We start from the raw sequence: 18,910 nt of genomic DNA, 5'->3' as shown, positions 1-18,910 counted from the left end.
ATACAAAATTGGAACTTATATAGAAACAGAAATAATTCTTTCTTTCCTTATGGGGCTTCCTATTTTTTCAATTCTGTCCCTGGTAAAAATTAGACGATTTTGGATAATACTATCAACGCGAAATTTATAAGTTTAGGAATTTTTTAAACTTATTTATTCCAAAGTTGACATGAAAGAAATGTTGTTGCCGATTTGTCACCACAGCAATAAACCGGTGAGTCGCCAATTTGTTGCCATTGACGACTGTTGCCTATTTCTCATGTTTTGCATGGTGGGTTCAAAGTAGTCACCAGACAATTTTTGTTGCCGGAAATAAGAAAACGTGTTGCCCTGGGCAACAAATTTATTGCCTATAATATCGCCATCGAATCGATTTCTTATTACCAGTCGCTCTAAAACGTCCGCCAAAGGTAACTGGCCTGGACGAGTCGGTTTCTTATCGCTTTATTATTGCTACAAGCGATATTTGGGATAATTTTATATTTTTTAATACTTCATTAATTTTTTCGTATACAGTATTCGAACTTACAAGCGGAATTAATTCCTTCCCTCGCTAGGGGGCTTCCTTTTTTCTCAATCCTATCTATGGGCATTAGATGTTTTTGGACAACACTATTGACGTCAAATTCGTAAGTTTGGGAATTTTTGAGAACTTATTTATTCCAAAATTGAGATGGAAAAAATGATGTTGCCGATTTGTCACCACGGCGATATATTGGTGAGTCGCCAATTTGTTGCCATTTACGATTGTTGCCTAGTTCTGGCATGGTGGGGAAGTTTTGAATTTACATAAACACCCATAGTAAAAAATAAAATACGTATTTTTTTCTAGTGAGATACTGGAAATCGAACCAGCTATGAAATTTTTATACAACACTCAATATTTGTATTTTTTGGATTATGACGCTATTGAAGTAACTGAGCGATATGTCATATAGTATCTTGCACGGCGGATTGTCAGGGAATGAGTATAAGTAGGAGTATTCGGAAATATTGACTCCGTAAGGAAAATATATAGACACATTTATACAAAAACAAACAAGAGCAAGATACGCATTCTCAACCTGAAAACTATAATTGAGATAAAGAAATAAAATCGGGCGAATGTTGAGAAGACAAAAACAAAGACGCGCAGAAAACCCTGAAATGCGTAAAAAGTAATGAATATATGTACATTAGGGTAGTCCTTAAAAAATCAAATGAACGATTATTTTCAGTCTCACCCCGCAATCGGTAATACTACGGTCACAGATATTACATATAAATTTTGGTCCCAATCGGAGACGGTTAAGGCGTGTCACAAAGGGGTCAAAGGCCGGACTCAAATAATAAATTTTTATGTTTTTTATTTAATACCCAAAATCGATACTACTTAAGTCGAGGATATCACTTTTAAATATTGGTTCCGATCGGAGTCGGTTAAGACGTCTTCATACGGTAGTCTAAGCTTTGACCCCTGCGCGACAAGCCTTAACCGTCTCCAATGCGGACCAAAATTTATGTGTGATATCTTCGACTATAGTAGCATCGACGTAGGGGTTGAGGCTGATGGACATATTATGCAAACTTCGCATAACTTGGCACAGCTTCGCATAAACTTAAAGCTGTAGTTTCGTATGTACTTTGTATGTATTCCATTACCCAGAAATTAGCATAACTTTTAAAAACTTAGCGATCTGTTGAGTTAAGATTTTGATCCACATTTTCTTAAGCTATGTTTTTATTGCACTGGTGCAAATGGTTGTGCGAAGTTAAGCATAATCAGACCTTCAGGAAATCTGATGCAAAAATTACCTTCCTACATTTAAGGACCACCCTAATGTGTATGCATACTTGTGTACATACATATGTATGTATGCATGGAATTGCACTGAAGCATCCTAAAGACTTATAAATATGTATGAGTACGAAATTGCCGGATTCTTCGCCGGCATTTTCAGCAGCAGGCTTCGACGAAACAGCAATGGAAGTAAAAATTGGAGCCTGATCTGGTCGCAAACCTCAAAAGGTAAGCACACAAAAGCGGCAATAAAACTCAATTTGAAACAAATCGAATCGTAGCCACTATCAGCAGGCAATACACATACATACATACATACGTATGTACGTATTAACAATTTTCATCGAACCCCTAACTCTGATGACTGCAACAATCACCAACCAACCAACCAACTAACGGCCACACCAACAACATTGTCTACTGACTGACTGCCTGCCTGCTCGACTTGCAGTAGTAGATCAATCAGTGATCAACGGAATTTAACAACAACAACAACAACAACAAAATTGGCAAACACTTTTTAGTTCATACCGCTGACTGACACAACAGCTGAGGCTGAGGCTGAGGAATGGAAAGGCGCGTAAAAAGTAGATACGACATAATAATGTTGGCGGACAATATAAACGCCCCAATGTTCTCAACTCAAAATTAAACAGATTTTTCATACACTCGCACAAATGGATCACCACCGGCTTTGCCCGCTGCCCGCTGCCCGCTGCCTACTGCATAGCCTCGATAACTGGCCACTGACCACTGTGCACTGGACACTGGCGACTGCTGTAGACCGTCAAAAACCTCACAATGCCGTTCGATGAGCGATCCACGCGGCAGTGCTTGTCAATTTGATCGATTTTCTAGAACGAAACTTATATTAATTTATACCTGTAGCACTCACACGTCACATACACTGCGGAGCGAACGGCGATCGATGCGGCAGATACGGGAGAAATAAAAATATATTGCACCGCAATTTCATTAAAACTGCCACAAATCGAAGCATCATTTATTAAAAAAAAGTTAAACAAAATGAAATAAAGTTAAAATTGTTCCGACACCTTTTTAATGAGCAAATTCACACTACTAAAAAATATCGATGTAATATGGCTTTTGGTCAAAGATGAGCAGCAAAAATATAATCTGTCGACTACGATGGCATCTAAATTATCCATCTCAAAATACCGTAATTTGAATAAAACTCAAAAGGCCTACATACAAACATAGATATCTGTGGAAGTGTTCAAACATGTTGCGCTTAAGTTTTTATTACATATTAACATGCGTACATCCGAACATACATACATACATACATATGTATACGTTTTGCTACGAATCAGGTGTCTGTAACGATCATTAGTCGCGATAGCCTTAATTTGTTTGGATTTGATCGCAATCAGACATTTTCTATGGCTACATGTGTACATACTCCCCAAAGAAAAACTTTTCTGCAATTACCCTTTCAAGTTACTGGTTAATAAATAGCCATGAAAATGGAGGTCCCAAGGCGCTTGCGACAGAGGACATTTCCAAATAGCTGCGCTCCGGATTCGTAGGTAGCCGTTTGACAACGCAACGACCTCACCGACTGAATTCGAATGTAAAGATTGTCACGCTTGCCGTGTCGATTGTAATTATCGCCACAGCTGAGGACCAAAAATGGGTACTTAATTTAACATAATAATTACTAAAAGCAGCAGAAAACAAATTAGCAGCTACATAGCTTAGGTTAGCTTATATGAGCGAAAATGTGTTACGTGCACGTACATATATACATAGCTGTGGACATTTAACAGAATAGCTCAAGTCTGCCTTTGACGGACAAACCAAATGAGATATGTCGACAAAATATATTTTATCGCCAAAGAGAAAAATGTTATTATTCGGAAGAAATATCAAATTAATTTATAGCTACACACAACCTTTTAAATGTTTCTGTCTTCGACAACTGAATGCGCTCTTTTAAATAACATTTATAGCTCTGACGGTAAAAAAAAGAGCTTTGCCGACATATGCTATTTAGTTTGTACGTGAAAATAGACTTAAGTTGTTCTGTCAAATGTCCACAGATATGTAGATATGTACATATGGATATAGACAAACGATTGGTAGCATGCAACCCCGCAGGAAAAACGAAACTAAACTGGCAAAGGTAGTGGGCCTTGTGTGAAAATTTAGGTGTTATTGTTATCATAATCGGGGTATGTATGTATGTATCTATCATCATCATCATCATCGTTATCTCTATTTTTATCTTTAACTGTTTCCTGCGGTGCTGTTAAAGGCTTAAAAGCTGTTTCAATGTTAACTAGAACCAAATTTTGCCACAACAAAAAAAATCAAAGAGCAAATACAAACAAATTTTTTATACTCGAGGGCAGTTGTTGTAATCATCGATTTTGTTGATCGAGAAAATAACGAAAAATTACTTAAAAAAACAACAGAATGTCATAAGTAATCTTTAAAAATTACATAAAACTGGAAAAAATTCCCTAAAATACTAGGAAATACTTTCGCATTATTTATAGCTGAAGATATACGATCTTTGTAAAAGAAAATTTCGTTTAAAATTACGCCTTCTTTAACTAAAGGTGTCCTTACATATAATGGTATGTAAATACATATCAATTAACACGTTTTTATGATGCTTCAATTCGTTCTAAGTCAAACCATGTTATATGGACACACACATGTAAACACATTCTCTAATCGAATTGAAACTTTTAACCGTGCCACCATAAACCGCATTTTGTATGCGAACCACGAAGAGTTATTGAATCGTTCGTTCTGAGAGTGCATATAAACACGGAATTTATCCACACGGTTATTTCATGCAAAGCTGTATAAAGTAAACCATTTAAATAGTTCTTGAAATTACAGTTATGCTAAGCTTTGTTATAAAATTAATGGCTAAGATAATTTTTACAAGGCTGTTTGAGTCTTTAATTATTATTTTTCAATGTTCATTATTTTCAAGAATTGACACATGTACATATTAACAGGGTTGCATCGGGATAAACTCTGTTTGCAAGTGGGTTCGATCGACTCATTTCTTGTGTTGCATATAAACTTGCTTGCATTTCAAGCGAGCTACGCTGACACGAGTTGATTCGATACCGCGTTTGATGCCATATAAACAAGGTAAATGTTTCTCTGCAATGACGACATAGCAAATATTATATGAAATATATTTCTATATATATATTTCTAGTCATTATGTAGGGAAAATTTTTAAGCTTTCAAATTATGCCTTTGACAGCCTATATCCATAGTTTTATGTGTAGATATTAGGGCTGTGCGATTAATTGATTACTCAAAATTTTAATTAATCACAAAGTAAAGAACTCAATTAATCGATTAATTGGAAATTCTGATTACTCAAAAGTTCACTTACTCGAGTAATCAAGATTTTTGATTAACCAAAAAAAAAATATTTGAGTAATTTGCTTTATGATTAATCAACATTTCGAGTAAAATGAGTAATCGACATTTCAACTCTTTACATATGTATAAAGTAGTTAAAATTCCTTGATACTTTGAAAACAACGTTTCTGTTTACAAAAATTAAAACGAAAAATTTTTTTCATATACAGAATGTATAAAATAAAATAAGCATTTTCCAAAGGAAACTCTTTTAACGAGCAAAACAATTTTTTTTTCGAGTAATCATATTTCAAGTAACTCGATTAAACAAGGTTTTGAGTAATCAAAATCTTGATTACTCGAGTAATTGATTAACCGAATAATTGATTAACCAACTTGCTCGAGTAATCAAATAATCGCACAGCCCTAGTAGATACATATACATATCGTCGCCTCAGAAAACGGATGACGAATGTGCAAAATCACGATTTTGGGATTTTGATGCAGATTTACTAAGTTGGACATGCTCTTTCGATTTCTGCAATCCATTTTTTTATATCTCCATTAGTTTTTGAGATATTTCGTGCGCATTTTGTCGTATGTTACATAATATTAATGATTGGGTATGCCTTTTGTTGTATGTGCTGAAAATGCGTCACATACGACAAATTCCCATACAAACGTACCTTTTTTTTAATCATAAAACGTTTGTCGTATGTATCGCAAAACTTTGAACTTACGACAATTGGATGGTCCTCTACTATAACGATACAATTAAAATTGAAAATTAAACTAAGTAACTAATTTTAAAATTTTAAATTTTTAAATTTTAGCTTGCACTGAGTCTCCAATGAAATGAAAGAGATAAAAATGTACAAAAGACTGAATTTAAGTATTGTTTTTTGTTTTTATATAAAGAAAACGTATGTTCGTAACATATTTACAGCATAAGAGATGTACAGATTTTTTTTATTAAATACATGATTATGTTTTTGTTATGTTTTTTCTAATAAGTAATCATTATTTAATAAATATGTCTGTTTTTTTCATCAAATTATACCATCGTCGTTGAAATAGATACTTTACTATTGTCGTATGTTCTGTGGACAAAACAAAGTGGTGAGTAAACGCTACTTACGACAAATGTATACGGAATGAAAAGTAAATTTTCTCATTAACGTTAAGAGATATTAAATGTAAAAATATGGGAAATCAAAACTAATAACACCAACTACGTCTCCTTCAAAAGTTACAAAAATCTACCGTACAGTTTCGGATTAATTCGACCTTAAACTTAAAAGTCAATTTTCTCAAAACCGTGTTTTGTAACATTCGACATCCGTTTTCTGAGACGACGATATGTACATTCAAGTTCCACTCTCACTCGGCAGTGTTTCCTGCAGGCATACAATGCAAAACTCAAATTCCAGCGAAGACACGTGTCCAATGTTCTCGCATAAACGTCTCGGACGCCTAGAAAATATGTCGCAAACAAGGGCTTATTTACCAAATAAAGAATGAAGAATGCCCGATCAAAGTCAGTCATAGAAGTTTACTGACGTTGGCAATTCCAATAAAATAGGACTACAATGCAACAACAATTGTAGTGCGGTGAAAAAAAACACATATTGGAAGAGAAGTGATATTCAGACACTTGCAGATAGATGTCCTACTTGCAAAAACGTAATACATAAATGTGTAAGAGTGCATACATACAAACATACATATGTATGTATGTAGTACATACTGTGAATATACATCCACGCGCTAATTAGAACAAAATTTAAACAGACGTAATTAATGATATCCAGACAGTACATAAATAAAAAATGTCAACAAATATGTGTATGAAAAATGTAAGTAATTTTGGTGCTCTTTATCCTTGGCAGCTTAAAATCTACATATATAGCCATTACCGTTATGAGAATGACGTTCTAACACACTACGATTCGTACGGGTAGTACAGACCGATAAAAGCAAAAGAAGCAATTATGTTTTCTGCTTGGTGATGTATTATTACACCGTCTGCCGCCAGAAAATGCATGTGTAGCAAAGTAATCGAAACTCCTAAATCAGAGAAATAGCTGTGTTTATACATACATACATATTAGGGATGTTAATTTTTCGGCTTTCTCCGATCCCGGGATTTTCGGGATGGCGTTGTCACAATCCCGGGATCCCGGGACTAGTCCGGGATTTAAATATTCATTACTTTTCAACAACTTTAGTCGAAACAAGTAAGAAAGTCTAAGTTCGGGCGGAGCCGAACATTAAATACCCGGCGCAAGTATTAAATATATGTTTTTTCACCTTTCCGAAACCTTCCGCTAGATGGTAAGCCGGGGTGTATCAATTTTGAGTAAATTAGCGTCCTTCAATTTTGAAATATTGAAGTTTCAAGCATTTCTGAAATTCACCGTTATATGAGAAGCGGCCGTTATTTTAGTCCGATTTCAATAATTTTCAACGTTTTGCTTATATGTGGCAAGCACAATAACCACACCGAGTTTGGTACAAATTGGTAGAACGGTTACCGATATACATATATGTGATCATAAAATTTTACCATAAACGTATTTTTTGGTTAAGAATTGTTGCAAGCTTCAATTTTGAATAAATTAGCTTTAATATTTACTGATTTATCGAAGATTTTGTATTTCTCTAAATTACCGTTATATGGGATGTGGGCGTGGTTATTGTCCGATTTTAAAAAGTTTCGGCGATTTTTATGCTGTACCAGGGCCAACAACTGTGCCAAGTTTGGAAGAAATTGGTGCAGCGGTTACCAAGATATACACATATAACCATAAGTGGGCGTGGCTACGCCCATTTCCAAAAATTTATAATATTCTTATTTTTCGTCTAAAACTTATTATAAATATCAATTTTGAGTGAATTATCTTCATTAGTTACTAAAATATCGCAGTTTTCGTATTTCTGGAAATTACCGTTATATGGGAAGTGGGCGTGGTTAAAGTCCGATTTCGCCCATTTTCAATACCAACCTACTTTGGATTAAGGGAAACCTACATACCAAATTTCGTTGAGATATCTCAATTTTTGCTCGAGTTATCGTGTACACGGACGGACGGACAGACGGACAGACAGACATGGCTTAATCGATTTATTTTTTCATCCTGATCATTTATGTATACAGACATATATCTATCTATATCTATCTCGATTCGTTTTGGCTGTTACAAACAACCGTTATGTGAACAAAATTAATATACCCTTGTGCACAAGTGCGCTCGGGTATAAAAATTGCTTCTATATTCTTTGAGAAGCTCTTCTACCATGAAATAAATAATAAATAAATGGGTTTGAAGACAACTTTTTTATTCAAAGTGACGTTTTTATTTTTTCTCTCTGACCGCAGGATTTATTTTGAAGGACTTTGTTATTTCAAAGATATGGTTAATTCCAAAAATTATTAAAAAAAATTCAATGCAATATAGAATAAAAATACGGGTAACAAATGCAATATGAAATTTCTTTAGAATTTAAAAAATTTTAATTTTTTGGATTCACAAGGACGAATAGGTAATTTTTAAGCTGGCAAAGTTAGAAGAACGAAGTTCGAGGTTGTTATCGAGTTTATATAAACCCTTAACACGTAATTTTTTCAAAAACAAATATTGCGAAATTCCAAGGATAAAAGTTTAAAATGACATTTTCAATATTTACTAGCCCTTCTGCACCAGAAACTTGAATCTGCTTAAATTCTACAGGATTTCCTCATAAATTTTATACCCATACTTCTTCTCTAAGCACATTTCTATGAATTTTTTAAATCATTTTTGACTTACTGATGTCAGAGTGAAAAACTCGCGTATAAATTGATATTTGTGTTTAAAATTTACTATCGCGCGGTGTTATATCGTCATTTAAAGTGTAAAACCGCGTATGTGAGGTTGAATAAATTATTTTTTAGAGAGTAAAAACACTAATTTTTCAAATCCAATTTTTGGCAGCAAATGTCAGTTACGCGGTTTTGCCAAGAATCCCGGGATTTTCGAGACCTTAAAAAGTGCGGGATCCCGGGATTAGCATTCCTAGTACATATATATATTTAGCATACGTAGTAGTGGTAAAGGTAGAGGTTAGAGAATCGCCTTAGATCAACGATCCTAAACCGGACTTGAATGAATGAATGTTGCGAATTTTTGGGATATACTAGTAATGTATATGAGAATGTACATATGTATGTACGCATGTGTGTGTTAGATCACCATTCAGGCCATTATTGGTGTCCCACTTCTTGCTTGTGTTCCGAGAATCGTTTACGTTCAATAATAATCGGCTTCTCAGCCAAATGGTATCTATTATTGAACATCAATAACATCCTTTTCGATACGAAAACAAACTGATCGGAAGTGCAAAGTATGTATGTAGGTATGTGCATACATATGTATGTGTGTTTTAGCCTGTTGTTTTTAGCTTCCCTGCAGGAAAATCTGACTATTATTCAATCCCATTTTATATTTATAAAATGAATCAGGAGCCCGCAGGATAAGTACTCGTATAATTATCTATGTACATAGATATGTATATACGCTAAATATCTACGGCATTACCTTTCCTGATTGATGATATTACAGTACAGTTTTGAAGTGAAACTTCTTTAGCGGCGGTTGGTTGGTTGGGAGTAAATTGGCAAATTCAAAGAAAATTGCACACGAAAATGGTGCAACGGAAATGATGCAACGGAAATGGTTGGGGCTGAAACAAGTGGTATTAATTTAACAAAAATTTGCTAATAAAAGGTAAAAAAATAACACTTAGAAAAATACCAATACAATAATGAAAGTAAAGGTGAGTACGTACATAGATAAAGAAAAGGATAAAGGCAAAGGTAACAAGTAAGAAAGTCTAAGTTCGGGCGGAGCCGAACATTAAATACCCGGCGCAAGTATTAAATATATGTTTTCCACCTTTCCGAAAGCTACCGCTACATGATAAGCCGGGGTGTATACATTTTAAGTAAATTAGCGTCCTTAAATTTCGAAATATCGAAATTTCTGAAATTTACCGTTATATGAAAAGCGGCCTCAATTGTAGGGAGAGACACAGAGACTTAATCTGGGAACTATTTTGGGATTTTAGAGAATTTCGTGATTTTCGGGACTTATCCATAAAATAATCGATATTTTCATCGGTTTTGTTATCGATACTTTTATCGATTTGTTATCGATTTTGTAATCGATATTTTTAGCTATTTTGTTAGCGATACTTTTTAACGATTTTGTTATCGATATTTTTATCGATTTCGTTATCGATATTTATCCATTTTTTATCGATATTGTTATCGATTTTGTAATGGATATTTTTATCGATTTTGTTATGGATATTTTTATCGATTTTGTTATCGATATTTATCGATTTTGTTATCGATATCTATCGATTGTGGTGTCGATATTTATCGATTTCGTTATTGATTTTGTTTAAAGATTTTGACGTCGATATTTATCGATTTAGTTATGGATATTTTTTACGATTTTGTTACCGATTTTGTTATGGATAATTTTATCGATATTTTTATCGATATTTTTATCGGGTTTCTAATAGATTTTGCTACCAATATTATTATCGATTTTGCTATCGAAATTTTCATCGAATTTTTCATCGATATCTGTTGGATATTTTGTAGGATGTTACTAGCGATTTTGTTATCGATAGAGTATAAACATTAAAATGAAGAGAAAGGAAAACAGAATAACATAAATGTAGTTAGAATGAACAGGGGCAGAGGTAGGGATCTAGATAGCAAAAAAAACAAAAAAATATTACCTTAAGCAAAAGCAGATGTATGTATGTATGTATGTACATATGTATGTATATTGGTTATGAGACAAAATAGATATGTACATACGTAACGTAAGTTTCATTCCTCCAGTGTGGCCCAGGCGCACTTACTTTTTTTTTTAATAACCGGGACACAGCACAAGCTAGTGGCAAAATAAATTCGTTTGATAACAGGTTCAAACTACCACTGAAGTGGACAAAAAATAGATGGTTGAAAGTTTCAGATTTTTGTTTTAAATTTCCTTATCGAAGGCTTACTTATGTACTATATTCCATATGATCTATCTGCAATTTTCACAAAAATTACTCTTCTGATATATACATACATAAGTCCATCTGAGCCTTAACTGTCATCGACCATTTTAAATCTAATTTTATATATCGCTTGTTAATAAACTAAGGTACTGGTCCAATGCAGGCTGACTTTACAAGCCTTGCTTACTTTAATTTGCTGTGATTTACTTTGAAAACCTATTTGACCAAATGGCGGCTTAGAACGCTGTCAAAGTCTATTCTCCTAAAATTAAGAACTATTTTCCCCCAAACTTCTCATTTACTAAAAAAAAAACTCTAACTAATATGGAAACAAACTAATATGCAAACATTTTTTCTATTTACGATATTTATTTTCATGTGCCTACATATGTCTATAAACGCTTGCATCATTTTTAGCAATGCAAAATATTTTTAAAAAAGTCGATAGCAAATTGTTTGCATTCATTTAGAATTAAAGTGTACATCTTATTCTAATATAATATTCACAATTATTTTCATGCTTTAATTATTTATGAAGATTCTATATATAAACCATATAAATCAAAATTTCACACTTTATATAAAGTTGACAAAATTTCTAAAAAAATTCATTAAAATTTTCAACTTTTTATTCAGAATTTCTAGAAAATTTTCGTGTACGCAGGTTTGTAGCCCATTCCGTTTTAGTCTAACAAAGTGCAAGTCTCAACCGGCTAAAAAATTGCGTTGATGTTTGAGATTTTTTTTTTTTTGAGACTGCTTTTTCGGTTTTTTTTTTCATTTTGTTGCGAACGGTCTCCCGCATTTTATTTCATTGGTAACTCATTCGTATAAAGAAAGCAGTGCAAAAATCGTCACAAAAAATTGCATACTCGTAGCTTTGAATAAAAAGTTGAAAATTCTGATGATGAAATTTTTTAAATTTTTGTGAATTTCATACATTGAACTTTGATTTACACAGTTTATATTTTAGAACTATGAAAATAATTGTTAATATTATATTCGGACAAGGTGTACACTTTCATTTGTCGCCTAGTGTATTTACATACACACATACTTCACCAAAAAGCGATGTCAAATAGAGATTTCGGCTATTCGAAACTTTAAAGCGCTTCAAGTGAGGTAAAGCTATCATCTGGCCAACTTTTAAAAAATTAAATCGATATATATATATATGTACATTAGACTACATCACTCCCCATACAAAAAAAAATCGGTACTGTTTTTCCATTGGAATTATAAAATCTATTATATTTTAAGACGTCCACAAAAATATTTCTTTGCTAATAAACTCATTCAAAGGATGAAAGAGAAAGGTAGGATGAACGAATATCATTCAAAGTTGAATTAAAATGTGTTGGTATTTGAAAAAAAAAAAATATTGCGACACGAATGACTTTTTTTGCACACAAATAAAAATAGTGGGAAAATACCTTTCTACCGAGATCCCATAAGTCTAAATCAGAATAGTTTTGGCCCAGTCATTCAAGATTTTCGTAATTCAATCTTTGAAAAAAGTAAAAAAAACAGCATCAAAATTCTCATTATTACGATTCCGTTGAAAAGATTTTTAAATATTTTTATGCAGAATTTTTAAGCCTAATTTGTTTTGTCATCTGAGGGGACTTTTTTCAAAAAGTTCTTTAAGAGACTATTTTTATTCATAAAAAAACTAAATTTTTGGAGGTATTTTCAAATCGGTCCAGTGACTTAATATTTTTCCGAAATATTTGGGTATACGTCTTAAAATATAATAAACTTTGTAATCCCGGCGGAAAAACCGCAACTTTTTTTGGTGATGCAGTCTAATGTACATATGTACATACATATGTCGTCGTTATGCTGAATTTCCAATTGGCATTGAAACGACAAAAAATATCTGAACTAAACTAATTGACTATTTTTAGAAACGAAATGACGAAAGTATTTTTTAATGCCCAACTTTGTCACTAAAATATTTTTCATTTAATTCCTAGTGGAAATCCTTATATTTTAAATGTAATAGGTATGTTCGATGATCTGACATTTAGCGCAAGAGAAGACATGCGTTTAGTGCAAGAAACCATCACATAACTGTTTTTGTTTGTTTTTTCTCAGTGTTATAATTATCTACATACATACATACTTACATATGTGCGAGTATATATTGAAAAGCCAAATATTTTCATCATCCCATTGTTTTTTTTTTCCAGATATCGCGAAGATGCGCTATGCTGGGGTGACAGGTAAGATACTAGTATTTATTATTTTCAAGTAAGCTACAATTCTGTGTGTTTTGTATGCCTCTCCCCCATCATGAACTCACTATCTTTAAATATTATACAAATATACATACATACATATGTACTTATGTACACATGTATTTACCTAATCACTTTTTTATAATTTTCACAGGAAATCTATGGAGGAAATCGGAGCTGCTCAGTCCTCGGTCAACGCAAGGTAAGCTGAGGAAGATTTTAATTTCAAATCCTATCCATTAGCATCTCGAAAATAGTTTGCATTTGGTTTTGAAGCTTTTTTCGTTAGTATCGAGTCATTATAATAATTCTTCACAATTCTTCTTGAATTCATCCCAAATATATTTGACTGGGAGGTTCTTAGAGATTTCCTCAACTTATCTTGTGGTTTCTTCTCAATAGCGCAGTTCAAAGAAATTGAAATTTGTGTAGCAACTTTCGCTTCGGATTCAATCAAGTTTTAGTGACACTAAGGCCCGTTGATAAAATAAAAAAAGAGTGTGGACCATACCCTTAAAGCGCGGTTATCCACGGACGTAAAAACGGAGAACGTGTCAGCTGACACGATCTATCTTATGAGAACGTCATGTAAATGAAAACTCACGAACGTAGAATTTTTCTGTAGACGTAGACGTAGACGTAGAAATCCGCGCGAAGTTGATTTTTTCCGTAGAAACGTGTCAGCTGATTTCTCTCTCTCTCCTACTCTTTGCTCAGAGTTGCCAGTACACAATGTTTGAAATTGTTTTGAATGAAGTTGAGAAATATTTAAGTTATTCTTAATATAATAACAAATTTCTATTGAAAATAGTATTTTATTAAATGTTATGCTTTCTGAGTGTTTGTAATATAACTCTATATCGTTTAAATTATCAAAAATACTTACTTAAATGATAAATGTTAGCGAAAGCTTGCGAACATATGTATCACTGGCAACTCTGCGTAAATGTATACAAAGAACACAATAAAGAAGAAAGAAACAAACAAGTTGCAACCAAAATTTATATAAATTGTAATGGACGACGAAAAGCTAATTCTTTTCGTACAAAATAATAAGGAGTTGTACGATAAAAGCAACCCCTGCTATAAATTAGCCGGCAGGAAGCAAATGCTGTGGGAGCAAATCGCCAGGGAGCTCAATTCAACAGGTAAGTGGAAATTTAAGTAAAATATGTAAAACTATAACATACTTGTATATTAACATCTTTGCAGCCGAGATGTGCATGCGCAGATGGGCAGCGCTTCGTGACCGATATGGACGTGAAGTGCGAAAGGAATCAGCGCCATCAGGCAGTGGCTCGCAGTACCACAGGCCATGGTATTTGCTAGAGGCACTTCGATTTCTGAAGCCGCACGTTGTTCCTTGCCCGTAAGTTTCACAAAAGAGTATGTATATATATATATATGTATGTTTGTACAAATGCACATACATATGTATGTATAAAAGTATATGTAAATATGTGCATATATACATGCAGTTAATATTTATAATTATTTCCAGATTTCGGTGTTCGAGAAATATTTGTCCAGCATCTTCGCCATCAACGGGGATTACTGGGAGTCCGCCACAGCTATTGCCATCGCCACCAGTCCGAGTGCAGTTACCATCGCCGTCGCCTCCGACAACAGTTTCGCTGCCCTCACCATCGCCGCCAATTCAAGTGCAACTACCATCGCCGTCGCGTCCGACAACAGTTTCGCTGCCCTCACCATCGCCGCCAACTCAAGTGCAACTATCATCGCAGTCGCCTTCGACAACAGTTTCGCTGCCCTCACCATCGCCGCCAATTCAAGTGCACCTACCATCGCCGTCGCCTCCGACAACAGTTTCGCTGCCCTCACCATCGCCGCAAATTCAAGTGCAACTACCATCGCCGCCGTCTTCATCACCAGTATTATTGCAATCGAACCGCTCAAGGGGTACGAGGCGTCGTGGTAGCAATATTGATGTTGATAAGAGCATGTACGAGGCCATTGAGTTATTCAAAACAAGGTGTGCAGCTAGAGAAGAGCACTCAAATCCAGCTTTGAATTCTTTTGGAATGATGATGATATCAATAATATCAAAGATGACTGCAGCGAAACAGTCGCGGGCCATGCAACGCATGATGGAGGTGGCATTTGAGGTACAGCAGGAGCCTGACTAATAGTTTGTATGTGTATTTTGTATTTGCATCTATGTATGTAGACTTATGCTTACATGTTTATGTACATATGTATGTATATGCAGTTTTACGTGTTTTTATTCATTCATTGCATATGTACGCATATATAGTTATGTATACAGACAAAAAAATGTATTCATGCATACGTTTATGTAGTGAAATTGCTATTTGTGTGGATTTAACTTTTATTTTATTTTATTTTTTATAGTACCACACATAGATAAGTATGTCGCGTTCAGAAATGCATCAAGCTAAAGCATCAGTCTCTTATTTCAAAACTACAATTGATGGAAATGCCTTATTTGCGTAACTAAGTTCCAATTCGGCATTTAACCGTGATTGAGCATATTGGACAATACGATCAATTACACTTCCTTGCTGATGTTGATATACTGATTCTTTACTGATACTGATTTCTTCCTGCTTCTGATACTGATATACTTTCTTACTGATGCTTTCGTTTGATGCATTTCTGAACACAGGGTATATGTGCTCACACATGACTATACATAGTATATGTATGCATACACACTTTTATGTGCATATATACCATGCAAACCATTTGTTTGTTATTATGTTCCGTATAAAAAAAGTTTCGCTTATACAATGTATGAAGGAAAATGTGTAGAACAGACAGCAAAAAAAAATAGTTAAAAATCAAAGCGACTTCTTAGCCACTTAAAGTCTGCACATTGTTATTCTAAAATTGAATGGGCTATAAAACTGCGTACTCGATTTTTTTAATTATTTTTAAGTTTTTTTAACGTTTTCAAAAATTAAAAAAATGTAATGTACGATTTTGAAGTTATGTATGTATGTGCATTATTATGACCGTTGATTTTTTAGAATTTTTTTGCCGAAGAAGTTGAGCATTTTCTTTCATATATCGCATCAACAAAATTTATTTTTATATGAAAGAAAAAAAATCTAAAAAATGAACGGTGATCTTTAGCGACCTGAAACTTGAACTTTATTATACTAAAATGAATACATACTCGGAAATTTTTTAAAAAATTCTAGATGAGGAGTTTGATTTTTTTTGAAAATTTTATAAATTTTTGAAAACTAACTATGTATGTATGTGTAAACTTTCAAACTTTATTTATATGGTTTCTGTTATAGGACAAACTGTATTTAAAATGAAAATTATTAAAAATAAATAAACATGAATTGCAAACAATATCATTTTGAATTTTGGTGCTTTTATTTTGACAGCAGCTACATATATCCAGGCATGTAAGGAATGAATTGTTATGTATACATAAATACATTTTATTTTAGTTTACGAAACTAATGTTTTTAAGGAAAGTTGGTCAATTTTATAGAAAGTAAAGCTTTCCTATTCACATATTAATGCATTTCATAAGTAAGGTCCACCTATGGCTAAGTCTATGTTCTCCTGAAACGGCAAGGATCCTTCATTAATGAAGTAATTTGCGAGCCGATCACGGAGGCTAAACGCATTTGCTGGAGCTCTACGCACTGCTGACCGCAAAGGTGGTAAGGTGTGCTGATTACTTAATTCGCGACGCCAATCTCCATCATGGACTACGTTGCCAGCCTCTTCGCGGTCAACGTAATTTTCTGGGCAATACCAACGACTTTGATCGTTCAGCATTATAAAATTATGCAAAGCAATGCAAGCCAAAACTATTGTTTCGCAGTGTTCTGGGTTACACTCAATAGTGGTTCGCAATATCCGCCACCGAGCAGTTAAAATACCAAAACTGTTTTCTATGACTCTGCGTGCCCGCGAGAGTCGATAATTAAATATTCGTTTAGTTCGCGATAAATTAGAACCGGGATACGGACGCATTAAATTTGTTCTGAGGGGGAACGCAGCATCACCCACAAAAAAATGGGGAAAACATTCAGGGGATTCCCTTGATAAGGGTACAGCAGGAGGTAATGGCAATGTATTTTGCATTAATGCTTGTCCAAAGGGAGAAAGCTGAAAGATTCCTGCAAAAGAGTGAATATTAATGCATTTTATTATATACAACTTTTAAAAAGGTTTTACCTCCATCACTCTGACTGCCGTAACTTCCGATGCTGACAGCTGTGAACGTATATCTAGCATCACATACGGCCATCAAGACTATACTAAAAAACTTCTTGTAGTTATAGAAGAGCGAACTTGAATTAGCAGGACATTTAATGGCAATGTGCTTGCCATCAATTGCACCAACGCAGTTAGGAATATTCCATAACTCAAGGAACTCCTTAGCAATATCTTTGTACTGCGATTCTGTTGGTTCGCTCACGTAAATTGGAGAAAGCAACTGCCAGATTATTTCACATACTTCTAATACAATATTGCGCACTGTTGTTTTGCCTAACTTGTAACTCCAAGCGATGCTCTGAATTGATACTCCTTGTGACAAATATCTAAAGATGAAATAGCAAACTACTGTGTATTTTATATGTATATGTATTGACAAATTATAACGTACTTACAGCAAAACCAAAGAAAGTCTTTCTTCAGAATCTATCCGCTGTTTTGGTTTCCGTAAGGAGTTGCCGACTAGGTTTAGCAGTAGGTCAAATACAGGCGGGGGCATTCGTGTATGTAAAAACACTTGTTCTGCATCCATAGACCTCATTCGCCGAAAAACTTGGCGCTGATAGCCGCTTGCTGCCCAATTTTGATTTAATGGGCGAACTCCGTACCTCCTGTTCCTTTTTTTGTGTTTGTATTCTTTATACAATCTGTATAATTCACACAAATTTAAAAATAATTCGTCGATTTCAACACTTTCTGCTTCCATCATGCTACCGCTGTTGTTTACCAAAATATGTGAAACGAAAACAGAACACAAAGAAAAATACAAAAGAGAACAGCTGATTCCTGCGTTCATTCTACGGTGGTGAGTTTTTGCAACTATGTGTTTCTACGCATTTCTACGCTACGCTACGTACACGTTCTTGGGTAACTGCGCTTTTATTCCTGAAAATTTGAATCTATCGTATGATCCCCATTTAAATTGTGCACCACTTGCATTAGCTCACGTGGGGGCCTATTTTTCGGCCGCCAGTGCCGTTTTCTCCTTTTTTGCGATTCTTGCGCCTTCTCCTGCCCGTTTCGTTGGCCTACTTTGCCTTTTTTTGCAAGTTTTTTGATCTTAAAAATCCGTTTAACGATCACAATAATAATAACATGAATTTGACGCTTAACACATTTGCTTAGTGCTTGGCCGATCTTCCCCTTCAAATTTATGTTGCCACACAAATGACGGAACCCTCTCACGGCAGAAGATTTTTATGGCAAAAAAAAAACACACTTTTTGGGATGTGACTTTTATGAATGG

General features: G+C 34.3%; 3 protein-coding genes across 3 annotated transcripts in view; 2 read left to right on the top strand and 1 right to left on the bottom strand.

Moving 5' to 3' along the window:
• The window catches only part of LOC118747384 (histidine-rich protein PFHRP-II-like), a 40,240-nt gene extending 25,955 nt beyond the window's left edge, over positions 1-14,285 (top strand). The window contains exons 2-4 of the mRNA XM_036481434.1: positions 13,390-13,422; positions 13,592-13,639; positions 14,249-14,285. Of these exons, the coding sequence (XP_036337327.1) occupies positions 13,390-13,422; positions 13,592-13,639; positions 14,249-14,285 (118 nt within the window). The remainder of the gene's footprint in view (positions 1-13,389; positions 13,423-13,591; positions 13,640-14,248) is intronic.
• On the top strand, positions 13,976-16,373 carry LOC118748160 (pectinesterase inhibitor 10-like). The gene is made up of 3 exons (XM_036482497.1): positions 13,976-14,585; positions 14,650-14,806; positions 14,939-16,373. The coding sequence occupies exons 1-3, from the start codon at positions 14,453-14,455 to the stop codon at positions 15,582-15,584; spliced, it is 936 nt and encodes a 311-aa protein (XP_036338390.1). The 5' UTR covers positions 13,976-14,452; the 3' UTR covers positions 15,585-16,373.
• A 431-nt stretch (positions 16,374-16,804) lies between these two features.
• On the bottom strand, positions 16,805-18,537 carry LOC118747489 (putative nuclease HARBI1). The gene is made up of 3 exons (XM_036481541.1): positions 18,060-18,537; positions 17,623-17,990; positions 16,805-17,564 (listed from the first exon to the last, which is right to left on the bottom strand). Exons 1-3 carry the CDS (start codon positions 18,458-18,460, stop codon positions 16,963-16,965), a joined length of 1,371 nt encoding a protein of 456 aa, XP_036337434.1. The 5' UTR covers positions 18,461-18,537; the 3' UTR covers positions 16,805-16,962.
• Positions 18,538-18,910: the final 373 nt, after the last annotated feature.

This window comes from Rhagoletis pomonella, unplaced genomic scaffold, assembly GCF_013731165.1.
Source record: "Rhagoletis pomonella isolate Grant_MI unplaced genomic scaffold, Rhpom_1.0 Rhpom_scaffold_00012, whole genome shotgun sequence".
Classification (NCBI taxonomy): Eukaryota; Metazoa; Arthropoda; class Insecta; order Diptera; family Tephritidae; genus Rhagoletis; species Rhagoletis pomonella.
This window is presented reverse-complemented; position numbering and strand designations above follow the sequence as displayed.

What these genes read in the sequence shown, in the direction of transcription:
- LOC118747489 (XM_036481541.1), bottom strand. Translation starts at nt 18,460, where the DNA reads ATGAACGCAGGAATCAGCTGTTCTCTTTTGTATTTTTCTTTGTGTTCT. An exon ending in AGACTTTCTTTGGTTTTGCT is followed by an intron (nt 17,991 to 18,059) that starts GTAAGTACGTTA and finishes TTTCATCTTTAG; the next exon opens with ATATTTGTCACAAGGAGTAT. An exon ending in CGGCAGTCAGAGTGATGGAG is followed by an intron (nt 17,565 to 17,622) that starts GTAAAACCTTTT and finishes ACTCTTTTGCAG; the next exon opens with GAATCTTTCAGCTTTCTCCC.
- LOC118748160 (XM_036482497.1), top strand. Translation starts at nt 14,453, where the DNA reads ATGGACGACGAAAAGCTAATTCTTTTCGTACAAAATAATAAGGAGTTG. An exon ending in CAGGGAGCTCAATTCAACAG is followed by an intron (nt 14,586 to 14,649) that starts GTAAGTGGAAAT and finishes ACATCTTTGCAG; the next exon opens with CCGAGATGTGCATGCGCAGA. An exon ending in CCGCACGTTGTTCCTTGCCC is followed by an intron (nt 14,807 to 14,938) that starts GTAAGTTTCACA and finishes AATTATTTCCAG; the next exon opens with ATTTCGGTGTTCGAGAAATA.